The sequence below is a fragment of the Haliotis cracherodii genome, unplaced genomic scaffold (assembly GCF_022045235.1).
Source record: "Haliotis cracherodii isolate W230 unplaced genomic scaffold, xgHalCrac1.p SCAF_1, whole genome shotgun sequence".
Lineage (NCBI taxonomy): Eukaryota > Metazoa > Mollusca > Gastropoda > Lepetellida > Haliotidae > Haliotis > Haliotis cracherodii.
This window is the reverse complement of record NW_027266264.1, coordinates 58,913,639-58,929,654: the sequence shown is the minus strand read 5'-3', so window position 1 is coordinate 58,929,654 and position 16,016 is coordinate 58,913,639. Positions and strand designations below refer to the sequence as shown.

At 40.3% G+C, this 16,016-nt stretch overlaps 2 protein-coding genes across 3 annotated transcripts in view; one reads left to right on the top strand and one right to left on the bottom strand.

Annotated features, from left to right (window-relative positions):
- Positions 1-1,479: 1,479 nt before the first annotated feature.
- On the bottom strand, positions 1,480-14,104 carry LOC139479918 (scavenger receptor cysteine-rich domain-containing protein DMBT1-like). Of its 2 annotated transcripts, none has more exons than XM_071262854.1 (5): positions 14,044-14,104; positions 5,269-5,359; positions 4,394-4,515; positions 2,985-3,128; positions 1,480-2,390 (listed from the first exon to the last, which is right to left on the bottom strand). In XM_071262854.1, the coding sequence occupies exons 1-5, from the start codon at positions 14,084-14,086 to the stop codon at positions 2,065-2,067; spliced, it is 726 nt and encodes a 241-aa protein (XP_071118955.1). In that variant the 5' UTR covers positions 14,087-14,104; the 3' UTR covers positions 1,480-2,064. The 2 variants fall into 2 exon arrangements, with proteins under 2 accessions (XP_071118955.1, XP_071118945.1); XM_071262844.1 differs by lacking the exon at positions 14,044-14,104 and adding an exon at positions 8,219-8,321.
- LOC139479929 (uncharacterized) overlaps positions 13,058-16,016 on the top strand; it is a 21,926-nt gene continuing 18,967 nt past the window's right edge. The window contains exon 1 of the mRNA XM_071262867.1: positions 13,058-13,139. Coding sequence (XP_071118968.1) covers positions 13,115-13,139 — 25 coding nt within the window. The 5' untranslated portion in view covers positions 13,058-13,114. The remainder of the gene's footprint in view (positions 13,140-16,016) is intronic.

Below are 16,016 nucleotides of genomic sequence, written 5' to 3'. Positions count from 1 at the left end.
AGCGCACATAAAATCAACCCAATGCCTGTCGGTTGATTACAACACGCCTTTCACACATGTGGGTGGGAATGCCATTTGAGATAATTGGTATCAAACATTTGTGACATCGAATTCCAGGTCTGTGATTGGCTGCTCCACGGTGATGACATAAGGACAGCTAATGACGGACAGCTTCTCTGGTTGTATTTCATCGATATGTTTCTAACTCGAGCTTCAGTCGAATTCCCCCACGTCTGTGTCGAGAAGTGTTATGGCTTTAGAGGGTTAATAAATGTTCTTTAATCGAGTTTGCATTATCATCATCGCTTTGGTAATCAACACATATGGCGGAAACTTGTGGAGGGTCACAAGCAGTAAGCCACCCATGACCGTAGTGTTATGTATTAATACGCCACTGCGATCATGAGAAAAGACAACATATGTATCGATTCGATGCTAAATGGTGCGGTTTTAGGGTGTGTAAGAAACACGAGTGGCCGTCAGTGTGGTCTGGTGGATAGAGCTGTTCGGACAGAAAAAGGTCGGGGTTCTATCCTCGGCCGCGTCATACCAAAAGACGTCAAAGATGGTACTTGAGAATAAAAGTCATGACCCGCCAAGCCTCATAATTATAATCACTGGACGTCGTCCTAATCACATACTTTTCAACGACAATACCATTTTCCCTGAACATAAGGCGATTTATTTTTTAATCTTTCGTTTACGATTCCGGAGACATTGGAAACGCCAAAGTAAGAATATAGATAAACTGACTTGTTTTATTGCAGGCTACCTATTTCTTCAAGTGTCCTCGAAATAAAATGTCGCTCGATCTCTCAAAACACAACGTCTGAAGATTCAGAACGTACATTTTACTACCAGTGCACGAATACAGTCTCGCAACATTCGTTTTGCCAGTTCCTGGTAAACTTCATCTCCGACAATGACAGATGGCGACCTACATGGATACATAGCTATATGACGGCGGTCTGTAAATAATCGAGTCTGGACCAGACAATCCAGTGATTGATATCATGAGCCTGACGTCCCGATCCCTTTAGTTACCTCTTACGACAAGCATAGTCGCCTTTTACAGCAAGCATGGGTTGCTGAAGACCTATTCTTCCCCGGATCTTCACGTGTCGTATTGTGAAAAGTTGATCGGAGTACGTAGTAGTAGTAGTAGTAGTAGTAGTAGTAGTAGTTGGATAAACTACGTTCTATCCAGATAATTTTCTATATTTGCCTTATTTTGAAAGGTAAATGTTCCCTTTAATATGATATTTGATTGAGATTTGAGTTTGATTCTGTTTCCCAATGATAGGAATGTAGACATTTCTCGCCACGAATAGCTGCAATCTTTCCGTTCTACCATGACTAAAAAGCGTTCTTTCTTGTGTACGTTTTCACTGCAGTGACGCGTTAACCACTTTTGATTTAGTAAAAGTAGCCAATCAAATGAGATCAACCTTCAGTGTTATGGTTGAATCGGTATAAAGTTTACATACAATATATATTTTAAGGAAACGTCATTTTTCTGCTGTGAAACAATAAAAGAGTTCATGAGTTTGATAACGCATCATAAAAAAACCATAGATTTTTGGATATTGTCATATCTGCTAACAAGGAGATATATCAAGGTTGTTTGCTATGTGCTTCATGACTAGAAGGAGTAATGCGCATATTTCTCACATCATCAGATCGAATTTACAAGGATATAAAACATTTATTTCATCGACAATAAACAGCTAAAAACATGTATAACTGTTCTTCGAAAGAGGTATAAGTATATCTTCCATTCTCTATGCTTAAGTGGCCCGTTAAGATCCGGGTTAGAATTTGTCCTCAGTAACCCATGCTTGCTGTAAAAGGCGACTTTGCTTTTCGTAAGAGGCGACTAACGGGATTGGGTGATCAAGCTCTCTGACATTGTTGATGCATGTCATCGCATCCCATTTGCGTAGATCGATGCTCATGATATCACAACACTGGATTGTCCAGTCCATGCTCGATTATTTACAGACCGCCGTCATATAGATAGAATATTACTGATTGCTGCGTTAAGCAACAAACTATGCGTAAGTCTTATGTATCCGATATGCGTAATGACGAATAAGGCGGTGGTGACGTGTCATTCATATTGTCTTTGTTGTTGTTCATGATGTTGCTATTAACAATGTCGTTGTATGTCGGAGGAGGGGCAGATAACTCTGTATCATTACCATTTGGAGCCACAATCCCTGTAGGCATCTCTATCTGCTGATTTTGATGCTGAGTTTCAAGTTCAATTCTCCTCTCGTGTCTTTTCCTTGCACATCTGGAGGCAGTTTTGCAAAGAACAAAGAAGAATAAAATGACACCCACACATATCCCAATACCGCAAAGGAACGCCGAGGTATACGTCTGTGAGTCTGAAACGAGAGAATGTATTTTATACACACAGTTTATACAAAGTAATCGACATAACGACCCCGTGCATCACGCTGCGACATCATGAGTCTGCAATCCTGTTGCGGGGATCGTTTCACTCACTTGTTGTGTGGTCCAAACGTATTTTCAGGACGCCGTGATATAACTTGATTATTGTTCATGCGACGTTTGTAACATTCACTTACTCATTTACTACTGGTATAAAAGGTACGATAAATGGACACTGTCGGGACAGCAATGTGACTAGTTAAAAAAATGTTGTAAAAACACATCTGAACCTAATTAGTTTGTTTGTTTGTTGTTTAACACCGCACTCGTCAATATTCAAGGTATATGGCGGCGGTCTGTATATAATCAAGTCTGGACAAGAAACTCCAGTGATTGACATCATGAGCACCGATCTACACAAATGGGATGCGATGACATGCATCAACAAAGTCAGCGAGCCTGACCACCCGATCTAGTTAGTCATCCCTTACGACAAACACTGGCTGCTGAAGATCAATTCTATCCCATCATTTCACAAGGGCGTCTGAATGTTATGGATGCAACAACGCAGCAGCGCACCAACTCACCTGTATAGTAGTACTGCAGCCGGAAACCCTTACCAGTTCCTGATCCATCAGATATAAACCTGATCGTGATGGTGGAGCCGCTGCTTCTGTACGAAGGTGTATTGACGCCACAGAACGTCCCAAGCGAGGCCGCGCCCTTGCTTCCTGGTATAACAACAGAATTATACGTATATCACATACCATGTTTAACCGTAATATGTTCATCTGTTTGATTTGATTACTTGTAGCGACATGAGCAACAAACCAAGTAATCGAGCCTGGCAACCCGATCCGATATTTACTGGATTAGATTCTGAAGAGATGAGCACGTGTTGATTAATTCATCGACTGAACGTGTAGCAACCTACCATCAAACAATTCGACTGAAGGTATATCAACCTACCATCAAGCACCTGGACTGAACCTATAGCAAACCTACCATCAAGCATCTGGACTGAACCTACAGCAAACCTACCATCAAGCACCTGGACTGAACCTGTAGCAACCTGCCATCACACACCTGGACTGAACCTATAGCAAACCTACCATCAAGCACCTGGACTGAACCCTTTAGCAAACCTACCACCAAGCACCTGGACTGAACCTATAGCAACTCTACCACCAAGCATCTCGACTGAACCGATACCAACCTGCCATCAAGCACCCGGACTGAACCTATAGCACACCTACCACCTAACACATGGACGGAACCTATAGCAAACCTACCACCTAACACATGGACTGAACCTATAGCAAACCTACCATCAAGCACCTGGACTGAACCTAGAGCAAACCTACCATCAAGCACCTGAACTGAACCTATAATAAACCTACCATCAAACACCTGGACTGAACTTATAGCAAACCTACCACCAAGCACCTGGACTGAACGTATTACAACATGTCATCAAGCACCTGGACTGAACGTTTAACTACCTACCATTAGGCACCTGGTCTGAACCTATAACAACCTGCAATCAAGCACCTGGACTGAACGGAAAGCAACCTCCTATTAAACGCCTGGACTGAACATACAACAACCTACCATCAAGCACCTGGACTGAATGTGTAGCAAACTTCGATCAAACATCTGGACGGAACGTATAGCAACATACCATCAAGCACCTTGACTGAACGTATAGCAACCTACCATCAAACACCTGGACTGAAGGTATAGCAACATACCATCAAGCACCTTGACTGAACGTATAGCAACCTACCATCAATCACCTGGACTGAAGGTATAGCAACATACCATCAAGCACCTTGACTGAAAGTATAGCAACCTACCATCCAGCACCTGGACTGAATGTATAGCAACCTACCATCCAGCACCTGGACTGAACGTATAGCAACCTACCATCCAGCACCTGGACTGAACGTATAGCAACCTACCATCCAGCACCTGGACTGAACGTATAGCAACCTACCATCAAGCACCTGGACGTAGTCTCCATCACAGGTCACTTGCCGGCCGATGTCACTGCTGAGGATCTTCACCTTCAGCTCGCTGTTCTGGGGTCCGACAATTTCCCAAATACAATTTAAGTTGCTGCAAAAGTAAAATGATAGGTTTTTTCTCAAGTGTTGTCTGACGTAGATTGTGTCCGAGGTTCTCACACAAACACATGGACTGAACGAGTGAGTTTCGATTTACACTGCTTGGAGAAGTATTTCTCTTACTTTTCGGCGTGTCCGCTTCATGTGGGCTAAAACCCGGAAGTAATGCAAGTCCCCCGAACTGCGGTATTGCTACATGTACATACCAAGAATCTTAATCAGATTCCGACACGCCTAACAAATATGATCATTAGAAAGAAAAGCGGCAGCTATATTGAATTTCGAGCTTTCGCTTGTTAACAGTTATTTTATCTGATAGGCCGAGTGATGCAAGTCTTAGACGTTTACTTATTTGGTGATACCAACGAGAACCGGCATTGCGCTACATACCAAAAATCTTAATCAAGGCCTTTCTTGGATTCGGACCGGCGGCAATTGGATTCCGGGCGATCTTAGCGCTAAGTATATCGTAACTCCCATACCTTAACACAGACTTACGACAGTCGTAGCGCTAAGATTGTTTCGTGCAACGTCACCATGGACATTTGCCAAGAAACGCGATGGCTATATTGAATTTCCGGTGACTTCCGCTTGTCTCAATCAACAGTGACCTTAATGCTATAAATCAACCATGATCAATCAGTTCATCTGATTAAATAAATGAAACCACAGACATCCAGGTTACTTTTATAATGCTTCAAAGGCATCTTCTTTTTAACACAGTGCTGTGTACAGCTATACTTACTTCTGGTACCTCAGTGGGTAGCCTGGCGATGTTAGATATCTTGCTTCCTTGGTCGCTGTCAATGTTTCACTGATGCATCCGTCCCCTTCCACTGTTGTAACAGAGTAGATAAATTGTTGTGATGCACATGTAGTACATACATGTATTTGTACATTTGTTTGTTGTTAAACACTGCACTCAGCAAAATTCCAGCTATATGACGGCGGTCTGTAAGTAATCGAGTCTGGACCTAACAATCCAGTGATTAACTCCATGAGCATCGATCCACGCAGTTGGGATACGATTACATGCATCAACCAAGTCAGCGTACCAGACAACCCGATCCCGTTTGTCGCCTCTTACGACAAGCATGGGTTGCTGAAGACCTATTGTTATGGTGTCGGGCCGGGAAGTCGAAAATCTATTTACCAGAAGTACCGGAAAGGCGAATGGAGGGGTAAGGGACTGGGGACCGGGAAGGCGAATGAAAAGATCAGTGATGTGTACCCTCGTTATGTATACAACGGACACTTATACATTGAGGACACTGGGGTGTTGTGACACGGAAAAGTGAAGAAAGAGATAAAAAAAATCAACTGGATTATTACATAAATGATAAAATGTATGTCTATAGACATATTTAAATACATGCATGATATATGATATGTTATACTATACTTGTTATATATTGACTTTGTTGTCCAGATTAAATAGTGTCCTCATTTCATTGGTGTTTTCTTTGTAATTAACATAATAAGCATTTTTGTGATGACCGGGAAGGCGAACGTAATTTCTAAATCTGAGGGATTGATTTTCGCCTTCCCGGCCAATAACCATTATCATCCGGGTCTTCACGGGTCACATGTACAACAAGGATCACAGATATGCACGGGTATTCAAGGAAAAAGGATTATATAATTGACTGATAACTGAAGGTAATAGTTATTTTATGATACGGTTATACAACCATGTAAGTGTGTAACCAGCAGACCAAGACGGGCCAGGGAAGCTTGATGTCCTGTTCGGATCAAAGGTCACATCTCAAAATATATTTCCATCTCTAGCTGCTGTACATGAGGAAATCACAATATGCTGACATTTCACTTTAAACAAGAATTGCTAGCCAACACTGAATTTGAAATTGGATGTTAAAGTTTCTTGAAACTTTTTTTAACAATTAAAATCTTCAGAGATCCTGGGAAATTCCTATTCGGCCAAATCAAATAGATACCAGTTCACTTTTAGGTCTTGAAGGAAAATGAAAGATTTAAGCCTGTGCTTCTGAGCTTAATGACAATATGATAAATGAAGACATAGATACAGATACGTTTGCTTTTAAGTGACAACAGGTCACATCACTGAATTTCAGTGACCCTTTTACATCATTTTCACCGCTATCTTGCCTTTATGCCCAGTCGAATCTGTTTTGGCCGATAATCGCGACTGTTATACTCTGGCTTTATAATTATACATGTAGTAGATTTGAGTATATATAATGTACAACACATATACCATACAACAACAAAGAAGCCACTTTTAACAATATGATGAAGATATTACACCTACATGCATGTTGAATCGTCTGTTGAGCATGTACAACATTAAAGTGTGGTTATGCAGTATAATTCATACACATGACTTCAAACAGTGACTTGCACTGCTTACTGTCCTCCCACATTTACCGTGTTTTTGTATATATGTATGTCCAAAGGGATGGATGAGTGTGTTGAGTAAACGACGCTTTTAGGATTATTTCAGTCGTCTGAAATGGGTTTCACACATGAAATAACCCTAAAAGCGGCGTTTAACATCCGGCATCAAACCCGAGTGTTTGACGTGACCAGCTAACGCATGATCCACTAGGCGTCCCTCATTCGAGGATGGTGAGGTGAGGTGAAATGGGGTTTAACGTCGCGTCCAAGATTATTGCACTTATATAGCGACGTGCATGCACATGTGTGTGGCTGCTTGTACTAGTCCGGGCTGATGCCGATTTATAGTGCGAGCCCAGTGAGATACCATGCCGCAGTTTAACATGAATACCCCACTCAGACACACTATACTGGCTCCGAGCCGACCAGTCCTTGTTTTATCCCCTGAATGCCGAGCGCCAGACAGGGTAACAACAAGTACTATCTTTCAACGTCTTTTGGTACCCCGGACCTTCCGCTCTCCGGGCGGACGCTCTACCAGTAGACCACGGAGGCTGTCCATTCCAGGATGAAAACAAAGTGATTGAATGTGACTGTTAACATACATTGTACTTTCAATACACTATTTCATATGCTGCCTGTCTTTGCCTTATATTATCATAAAATGTTGGTATTGGCCAGTCACGATCGTGTATATCGGCGCCCTGTCTGTGCAGACTTCGTGACGTCATCATGTTCAACATAGCGTTACTTACTTGTCACATTACAACTGACCCTGTTCGCACTTTTAACTAACCACACTGGGACACATACAGGCTTAACTTAGTACAGACAGATCTAGATTGGTCGGAATTTCACACAAATCTAATTCACCGAACGGTTTTATAACCTGCAAACTCGTAATTCTAAATTCGTTAGATGTGTCAACAGCTGGCTGGGACCCGTGTAGATCCGGGTTAGAATAGATCTTCACCAGCCCGTGCTTGCCTTAAAAGGCGAGTAACGGGATCGTGTGGTCAGGATCGTTGACTTGGTTGATGCATGTCATCGCATCCCAATTGCGTGGATCGATGCTCATGTTAACAATCACTTGATTGCAATTTTTCTGGTCCAGACTGGTCCATTATTTGCAGACCGCCGTCATATAGCAGGCACATTGGTGAGTGCGGCGCTTAACAACAAAAAACAAAAACTAGCAGGGTGGACGGAATTTTACGAGCCCATTCAAACCGTAAAATACGCCACACCACGCAATTGACATTTGTAACTCAAAGCAGTAAGATAACATAGAGTCATACGAAATAATAAATATAACTTACCATTGATGAAGGTAAACACAAATACCACAAATTTAAAGCCAAAACTCGATGCTCCGAATACCATAGCCTTGCGCACAATGCAGTTGCTCGCTGGTGAAAGATGAACACCTTATGCCGCAAGTGTGTGTGAATATTATGTCGCAAGTGTGTGTGAATATTATGTGGCAAGTATTTGTGAAATATACCTTGCTTGTCGTCACATTTCCGGCCATGCGTATGTCTGGGTTGTAAAGACAGGAAACACTCACTACGTAGATAACAGGATGTCGCCACTATAACCCAGCTTGCAGTTGTTAAAATGAGGACCAGATTGCTTGTGTGTATAATGTCATTCTTGTTCTGTCGTGCGTTATTCTATCTATAGAGGGATGCAGCCAATGTTTCCATGCGTTAATGTTTGCCGATGCATTTCTGCGTACAGGTACAATTTGTTGAATAAATCTTGAGAGGTCTTGAGAGAAATTGAAAGAAAGGTGAGTTACAATTTATGGTCGCATCGGAATTATTTCAGCCATATAGCGGCTTGCGGGTATGCTTTGTTTGTTTGTTTGTTGTTTTACGCCGCACTCAGCAATATTCTAGCTATATGACACGTCACAACATTTTGAAGTTTGCTCTGAACGTTCGAATGTTTCCTTTTCCCAGAACGTCGTTGTGTGTTTGTTGTTTAACCCCGCACTCAGCAATATTCCAGCTGTATGACGGCGATTTGTAAATAATTGAGCCTGGACAAGACAATCCACTGATTGACATCATGAGCATCGATCCACGTAATTGGGATACGATGACATGCATCAACCTAGTCAGCGAACCTGACCACCCGATCCCGTTAGTCACCTCTTCTCTGTTCAAAATTTCGTTACTACATCACAATATTACAGATTGACATGCTTTGTAGTAAGATATTTAATAAGACACTAGGATAAAACTGATTCTGCAATCGCTTTCATTAGGACATACATTTGAAAGCATGCATGCATATATTTATATAGGGTACATTGCATCACCTTGAAACAGACATACATTTTATTAATCAAATTAAATATTAAGTGGTGTCAATATTTATTAGAACAACTTTGATGTAGTTTGGATGTTTTTTGCAGCAGGGTTAGTCAAATACTAGCATTGTCAACTTCAGCAAGGTGAGACAAATATTAGTATTGTCAACTTCAGCAGGATGAGACAAATATTAGTATTATCAACTTCACTGGGTGAGACAAATATTAGTACTGTTAACTTCAGCAGGGTGAGACACATATTAGTATTGTCAACTTCACTGGGTGAGACAAATATTAGTACTGTTAACTTCAGCAGGGTGAGACAAATATTAGTATTGTCAACTTCACTGGGTGAGACAAATATTAGTACTGTTAACTTCAGCAGGGTGAGACAAATATTAGTATTGTCAACTTCACTGGGTGAGACAAAGATTAGTATTGTTAACTTCAGCAGGGTGAGACAAATATTAGTATTGTCAACTTCACTGGGTGAGACAAATATTAGTATTGTCAACTTCACAGGGTGAGACAAATATTAATATTGTCAACTTCAGCATATTTTGCAGGATAGGCGAGTTCAGTAATTATGGAAGCATGTGACGTCATCCATTATATCATGCCATCATTGCATGCCAGAGGGACGTCATGGCTGTCTCGCAAATATGAGATTTCAGTAAGAGACTTTTTTTTAAAAATAATATACAATTTAGATATAAGAATAAAATCTTTTGTTGATTTTTCAAATCAATTATATTCATCAAAGATGCGTTACTCGCATTACCTGCTTCTGCGTACAATGGCAAAACATATCGACGTTTATCCTTTTTTTAATTGTGATTGTAGACAAATTGTCTAGCCTAACTAAAATAATAATATTTAACAATAACATGCTTTGCCAATGTTGCAACAGTGTTGACTATATATAGAATACAGACATAAAAAGAGAACAATTCAACCAATTTAATAATATGACATTTACGTGATACACAAACATAACAAAATTGTTGATGGTGTATTAGTAACAACATTTTATATAAACATTTAAAACATTATATGATAAAAAAAAAAACATTCAAGAATCTAAACAAGTACAGAACATGAAAGTGATATCTTCCAATATAAACACAAATTGATATGGTCACACGAGTTATTCCCGCTGCACATTCGGCAACTTACAGTGTATTGTGTGGGGCTGTCCCTTTTCGTCTTCAAAATAAGAGACATGTTCCCTGTATGAAAGATGTCGTCTATATATGAAGATGATTTTTCGTGTTTGTCACGGGTGCCAGCGGTGGTGAAGGATACGCTGAAAGTTTCGCGAGTATTGTCAACTTCCGCAGGGTGAGACAAATATAAATATTGTTATTATCAGTGGGGGTGGGGGTCGAATATTCGTATTGTTAACTTCAGTGGGGGTGCGAAAGTCAAATAGTCGTATTGTTAACTTCAGTCAGTCTGTGCTTGCATGCGTATGTGTCTGCTTCGATACAAATGCATATTATTTTCAAAGGATGTGGAGGGTTGGGTTGGAGTTTGGGTGCAAATCCCAGGGGATAGTGCCCATCCCACGAGAGACTGCTTCTGTGCACATTGTCTCGGACCACATTCAGACTATGACGGAGTTTTTCTTGTAGGATTACGATTTCTAACTTGATTAATGATAATATTGCCTTTCGTGAAATACAATCATCCATGTTGGGACGATTCGGTAGCCCATTGGAATAAAAGAAACCTTATCCCGTCAAAGGCGCGAGTTCGATTCCCAGATGGGTTACGATTATGTGAAACTCAATGGCCCCCACGATGTGACAGAATTCTCTCTCACACACACACAGACACACACACACAGACACACACACACACACACACACACACACACACACACATGACATAAGGATTCTTTTACCGCCATTAATCATGAAGAGTTACTGATATATGACATGTTTCACATTAACAACGAAAGCGTTCCATCCATCGGCATGACACAAATGGTCTTCCCCATTTTTCAATGTCAATGGACAATGCCGGCCATTAAGGTCATAGTCATTCATATCGGTCTCTCTTCCTCGTACCGTGTCCAGTACACTTGTCTTAATATCAGTACTTTTATAATACTTGATTATTCAATCAAATATTAAACAAAGGTGGTGCTGAATTGTCAAGGTCAACAACAACAGTATGAACGTGGCCAATTGCTATCTGGTGTTCGTTATGTCATTACAACGATTCACCATAATCTCTAACTATTATCTTTATCTTTGTACCTTAAATAGAAATATACTGAGTTACCTTCTGACTCGATTTTACTTTATTACTGTTCTGACAGATAAGGACACTCCTGACAAAGCTTGAACACAGCCAGAAATGTGAAATGGCAGTAGGAAAGTGAACTAACATCTGCAACTTGTCCATTGTAATTGTCATCAAGTCCACCTGTGCCCCGTTCCACAAAGCGACTGCCGTGAATTAGTGTTATAGAGTGGGAGTTACGGTCGCGTTAATGATGAGATCTCTTTGTGGAACATCTTCCTGGTCTAAAGGTCAACGTTAGCTCCACCAATGGTCGATTGCGAGTTTTAAGATTTTCATATGTTCAGTGGCATAATGCCCTGAAACCTATTCACTTTATCAAATTAACTGACAAAGCATCCCTGTTAAAGTGTGCTGTTCCTTCATTTTCTTTTCACTATTGTATTCCTGAGAAGTAAATATGTAGGTCATACATAAGATAATTAATTTCGGTAATATGTCCGTGTTCAGAATTGTAAGTGCTATCACGGCTCGGAAATAGCTATCCTATTACGGCTTTAGTAGTATAGAATGTGGTTCACACGTTGCACACATAAGGAGAATCGAACCTAGGGCTTCATTGTGACAAGGTAATCATTTATCCACTACTCTCCATCGTCTCGTTTACATTTTCAATCATTTTGATGAAACGGAGGTGCATACTCCAAGTACAACTATGAACAAAAGACATACATATGTAGTCACTTTTATCATATTTACTTATCATCATACTATACTTTTGCACTGAAAATTCCAAAAAGAATTTAATTCTATCGTGGAAACTTCATTGGTGAATGTAATATGCGCTGCTGCATTCTGAAGTTTCTACCCTTGGGGTTCCGTGTCTTCATCAACCAGTGCTTGTCGTGAGAGGTGTCTGTAGGGCTCGCGCACTTGGTTGATGCATGTCATCGTATACCAATTTCGTGGATAGATGCTCATGATATCAATCACTGAATTGTCTGGTTCAGACTCCATTATTTACAGACAACCGTCATAGAGCTAAAATATTGCTGAGTGCGGCGTTAAACAACAAACAAACACAACCATTAAGTAGTCAGACTTAGAAGAAAGAGTTTAATTACCATATTGCAAGCAAAGCTTTATAGTTTGTGGGTCACATTTCTAAATCTGACGCACGGTGACAAAAACTATGTCCGATGCAATTCCCTATTTTGACATCGTACCATATGTGTTTTCTAGTTGAACACTTCACTTGCCTTTGCATGTGTTTGTGACGGGTACCTCCGGTCGGACATGATTCGCTCCCTTTTGCACGAACACCTGATGTCATCATTATTTGATACTGATTCTGAAAGACATACTCATATTATAGTCAGGAATCATACAATGGACTCTGCTTAAGTGGAGATTTCTTATGGACATGGAAGGGACACGACTGTTCTTGACGAAACAAAAACCGGGAAATTGAATATATGTTAAGTTTGCCTGTATACACACGACAGTGCATTTAAAGTGACCAACTGCTATCAATGTGACACTGTCCAATCAAAACGAGCGAAATTATCATTCGTCTTTGTAAGGTAGCAGTGTCACTTTCATGTCTTTGGTTTAATACACTGCTGTGAAGTGAGACGGTAGTGTAAGTATGTGGATTCTCGGGGCATATTTATGTGAGTATTGTTTGATCTACAGTAATACTCCCATACCAATATACTGATCGGCTTCATAATGTTTGTTGTTTTCTATTTGTTGCGTGTGCTTTTAAATTGTTTGTTTGTTTGTTTGTTTTTAACGTCGCGCTCAGCACTATTCCACTACGGCTTATAAATAGTCAGACAATCCAGTTATCCCACGGCTTTCTGTGGGACTTGTGGGTAGTTGAAACATGGTCTTTTGGGTATTTGAATAGAAATTACATGCTTCTTTTTTAAGCATTTGTTTATAACATGTCATAATGGGTTTACTGGTTCTTACATGTTGCCATATATTGTTAGATGTTATGTACATTTAAACCATGAACTGCATGACATTCATTTGAATGTTTACCGCATATTAGAGGGAGACAGTGGCTACATGTCGGTTCGTCACAAGCGGAGTTCGACTGAATGTGGAAAGACACTGATAATGAAATTCAGTATGCATGGGGAGGGAGAGTGGGTAGGGGGTTAGGGTGGGGTTGAGGTCATTGCATGGTAGTGAAAAACATGGTTTAAGATGTAAGACATGAAAGGACATGTACATATGGGTTTAAACATGACAATGTTTATCAATATATTTTGGTGAAATTATTTCATTTTAAACTTATTCTGATAAACTGATTGTTTGCCGTTTTGGTGCCACGTGTGAAAAGTATTCTTGTGTGTATTATAAGCAACGCCCAATGGCGTCGGGGTTCCTGTACCCGGGCATGGGTTTAAATCCTGACTTCCAGATTTGGTTTCTGGGTTTGTCAGATGTACACTTGTACTCGTTTGTTTCACCTAAGACCTGCACTTGTTTGTTGTTTTCACCCGCAAGCTGTTATATAATTGACACACGGTTTCAAATCAGCGTTAGAACCCAAGTGTTACCTACCCGAAACCGATAGCGCTGGAGGGGCTTCATTACATCCTGGCATAAGGCTGCTTTCAGCAATGTCCCGTCTTCCCGCGGCAACGGAGTCAACTGACTATAAAAATCCAGCGGAACTTTGCTGGAATTTCGTGCCACGATCGAAGCGCTACCATTGTCCATTACGAGTTATGGGCTTGACATGTCCATCCTACTGACCAATTAGATTCTAGCTCTCATGTCACACTAGAGTTATATTATGGTTGGACTAACAAGTAAAGCATAGTCCAATCAAAGCCACGTAACGAAATCGACATCTGTTCAGCAGCAGGGGAGCTGAGTGCACTGCTTCATGACTTGCCTAAGCTGCTATCAGCTTGCCTACTCTGACCACAGCCATGTCGGTAGTGAGTCTAAATAGTGAACACAACATAAAGTCCGTTTGTCCGTTACTGATAACGCTGACACTTTCATTACAATTCAATGATTGTTTTCGATGTCCTTAAAGATCGGATAGGAACTCATCGGTTTCAAAATTTATGTATTGGCATGGCTTCTGTATCTGGTAAATGCCTTTATAGAAAAAAAATATTACAAGATAATTACAGACAAAGTAACAGAAGCTGTATAAAGTCATAATATCGGACAAATGGCTCTTTCAGTTTGTTTAACTCAGAATTGATACAGCCAAAATAACTTTATTAGCGCACAACCTTTTGACAGTTTGAGACAACAAATAGTTATCACAGCTGATAGCGCATTTCTCAGCTGTCCACTTATCAGTGTATTGAACGACCACGCGTCATATGACATACAGTAATATGGGAGCAGAGTGAACAATCATTGCAACAAATACGTGCCACTGGCTAGTTTTAAACGTCATGTGTTGATAACACTGTAAATATGACTGTCGTCAACATCATCGTGCAATAACAAGGAAAGGGGCACTATTCCAAAGCCCTGTCGCAAGTGTGGAGTTGGAGTTGGCGTTCAGACAGTGACACAGCTTTGTAGGCCATGTGGAAGTGGTCTTTTTATAGTAAACTTTTTCGGAAAGAAAGGAGAGCTAGAAAGATGTATCCTAAAGTAATGCAAGAATTGATAGAAAAATTCCAACAAAAGCAACAATGAACAAAAATGTATAATTTTACTAAAACCTTTATCCATGACATAAGCTTATGACATTGTTATATGGCAGTGGCAGTGTATTTTATTGCTGAGCAATGATTCTAATTGGGTTACATTGTTTCTGTTCAGATTTGGTAGACGCCCATTGCATTGTGTTTAGATAGTGATTAGTTGTCAGGAATATAGTACTGTTTAATGTAAGCAGTTTTGAGGAAGTTACTATTTTAAGATGCTGGTGTCATGCCTCCGATTGTGATAGTGCGAAAATTCTATTCATGTGAAACATGTGGAATATTCTATTTTGTGAGGGCACAGTGTAAACAAATCCAGGAGCTAGTTAGAATGTATATAAGGGGACAAGAGCATGCCTCTCGTATATCGTATCACACATTTCGTATTTCTCACATTCCATTACACCAAGACCAGCTTTCGTGTGAAGATCAGTTTTCATCCCAGATTTCCTTCATAGGCCCGTCTTGGAAGCTTGACCACTGTCGCCGCCGGGTTAATATATATTATTATCATGGACTTGTGTGATCACTACTGTATTTTTGTATATAATACTCACCACTGCCGTTTTATTATATATTACCATTGAATATTGTGCTACGATTCTATTGTGTACTGCCACTGTTATTGCTGTGCTGTAATTTGTATTGATTTGTAAATTTAGTTAATTTTGTAATAACATTTGTTGATTGTATTCCACTTGTTGGTTGTTTGTTGGTTTAACACTAAGTCATTTTACGTAAAAAGTTCTAGGTTAGCCTAATATTGTTTCAATGTGGGAATTGACACGTAACAGAAATTGGGGGCTTGTCCGTGATAGAAATTCCGCTAAAAGAATTGGAGGCAGAAAAAGGGAGAGA

Coding starts and splice junctions, on each gene's coding strand:
- LOC139479918 (XM_071262844.1), bottom strand. CDS start 8,282: ATGGTATTCGGAGCATCGAGTTTTGGCTTTAAATTTGTGGTATTTGTG. Junction 5,360..8,218: donor TGTGTTTACCTTCATCAATG/GTAAGTTATATT, acceptor CTGTTACAACAG/TGGAAGGGGACGGATGCATC. Junction 2,391..2,984: donor GCTGCAGTACTACTATACAG/GTGAGTTGGTGC, acceptor CTCTCGTTTCAG/ACTCACAGACGTATACCTCG.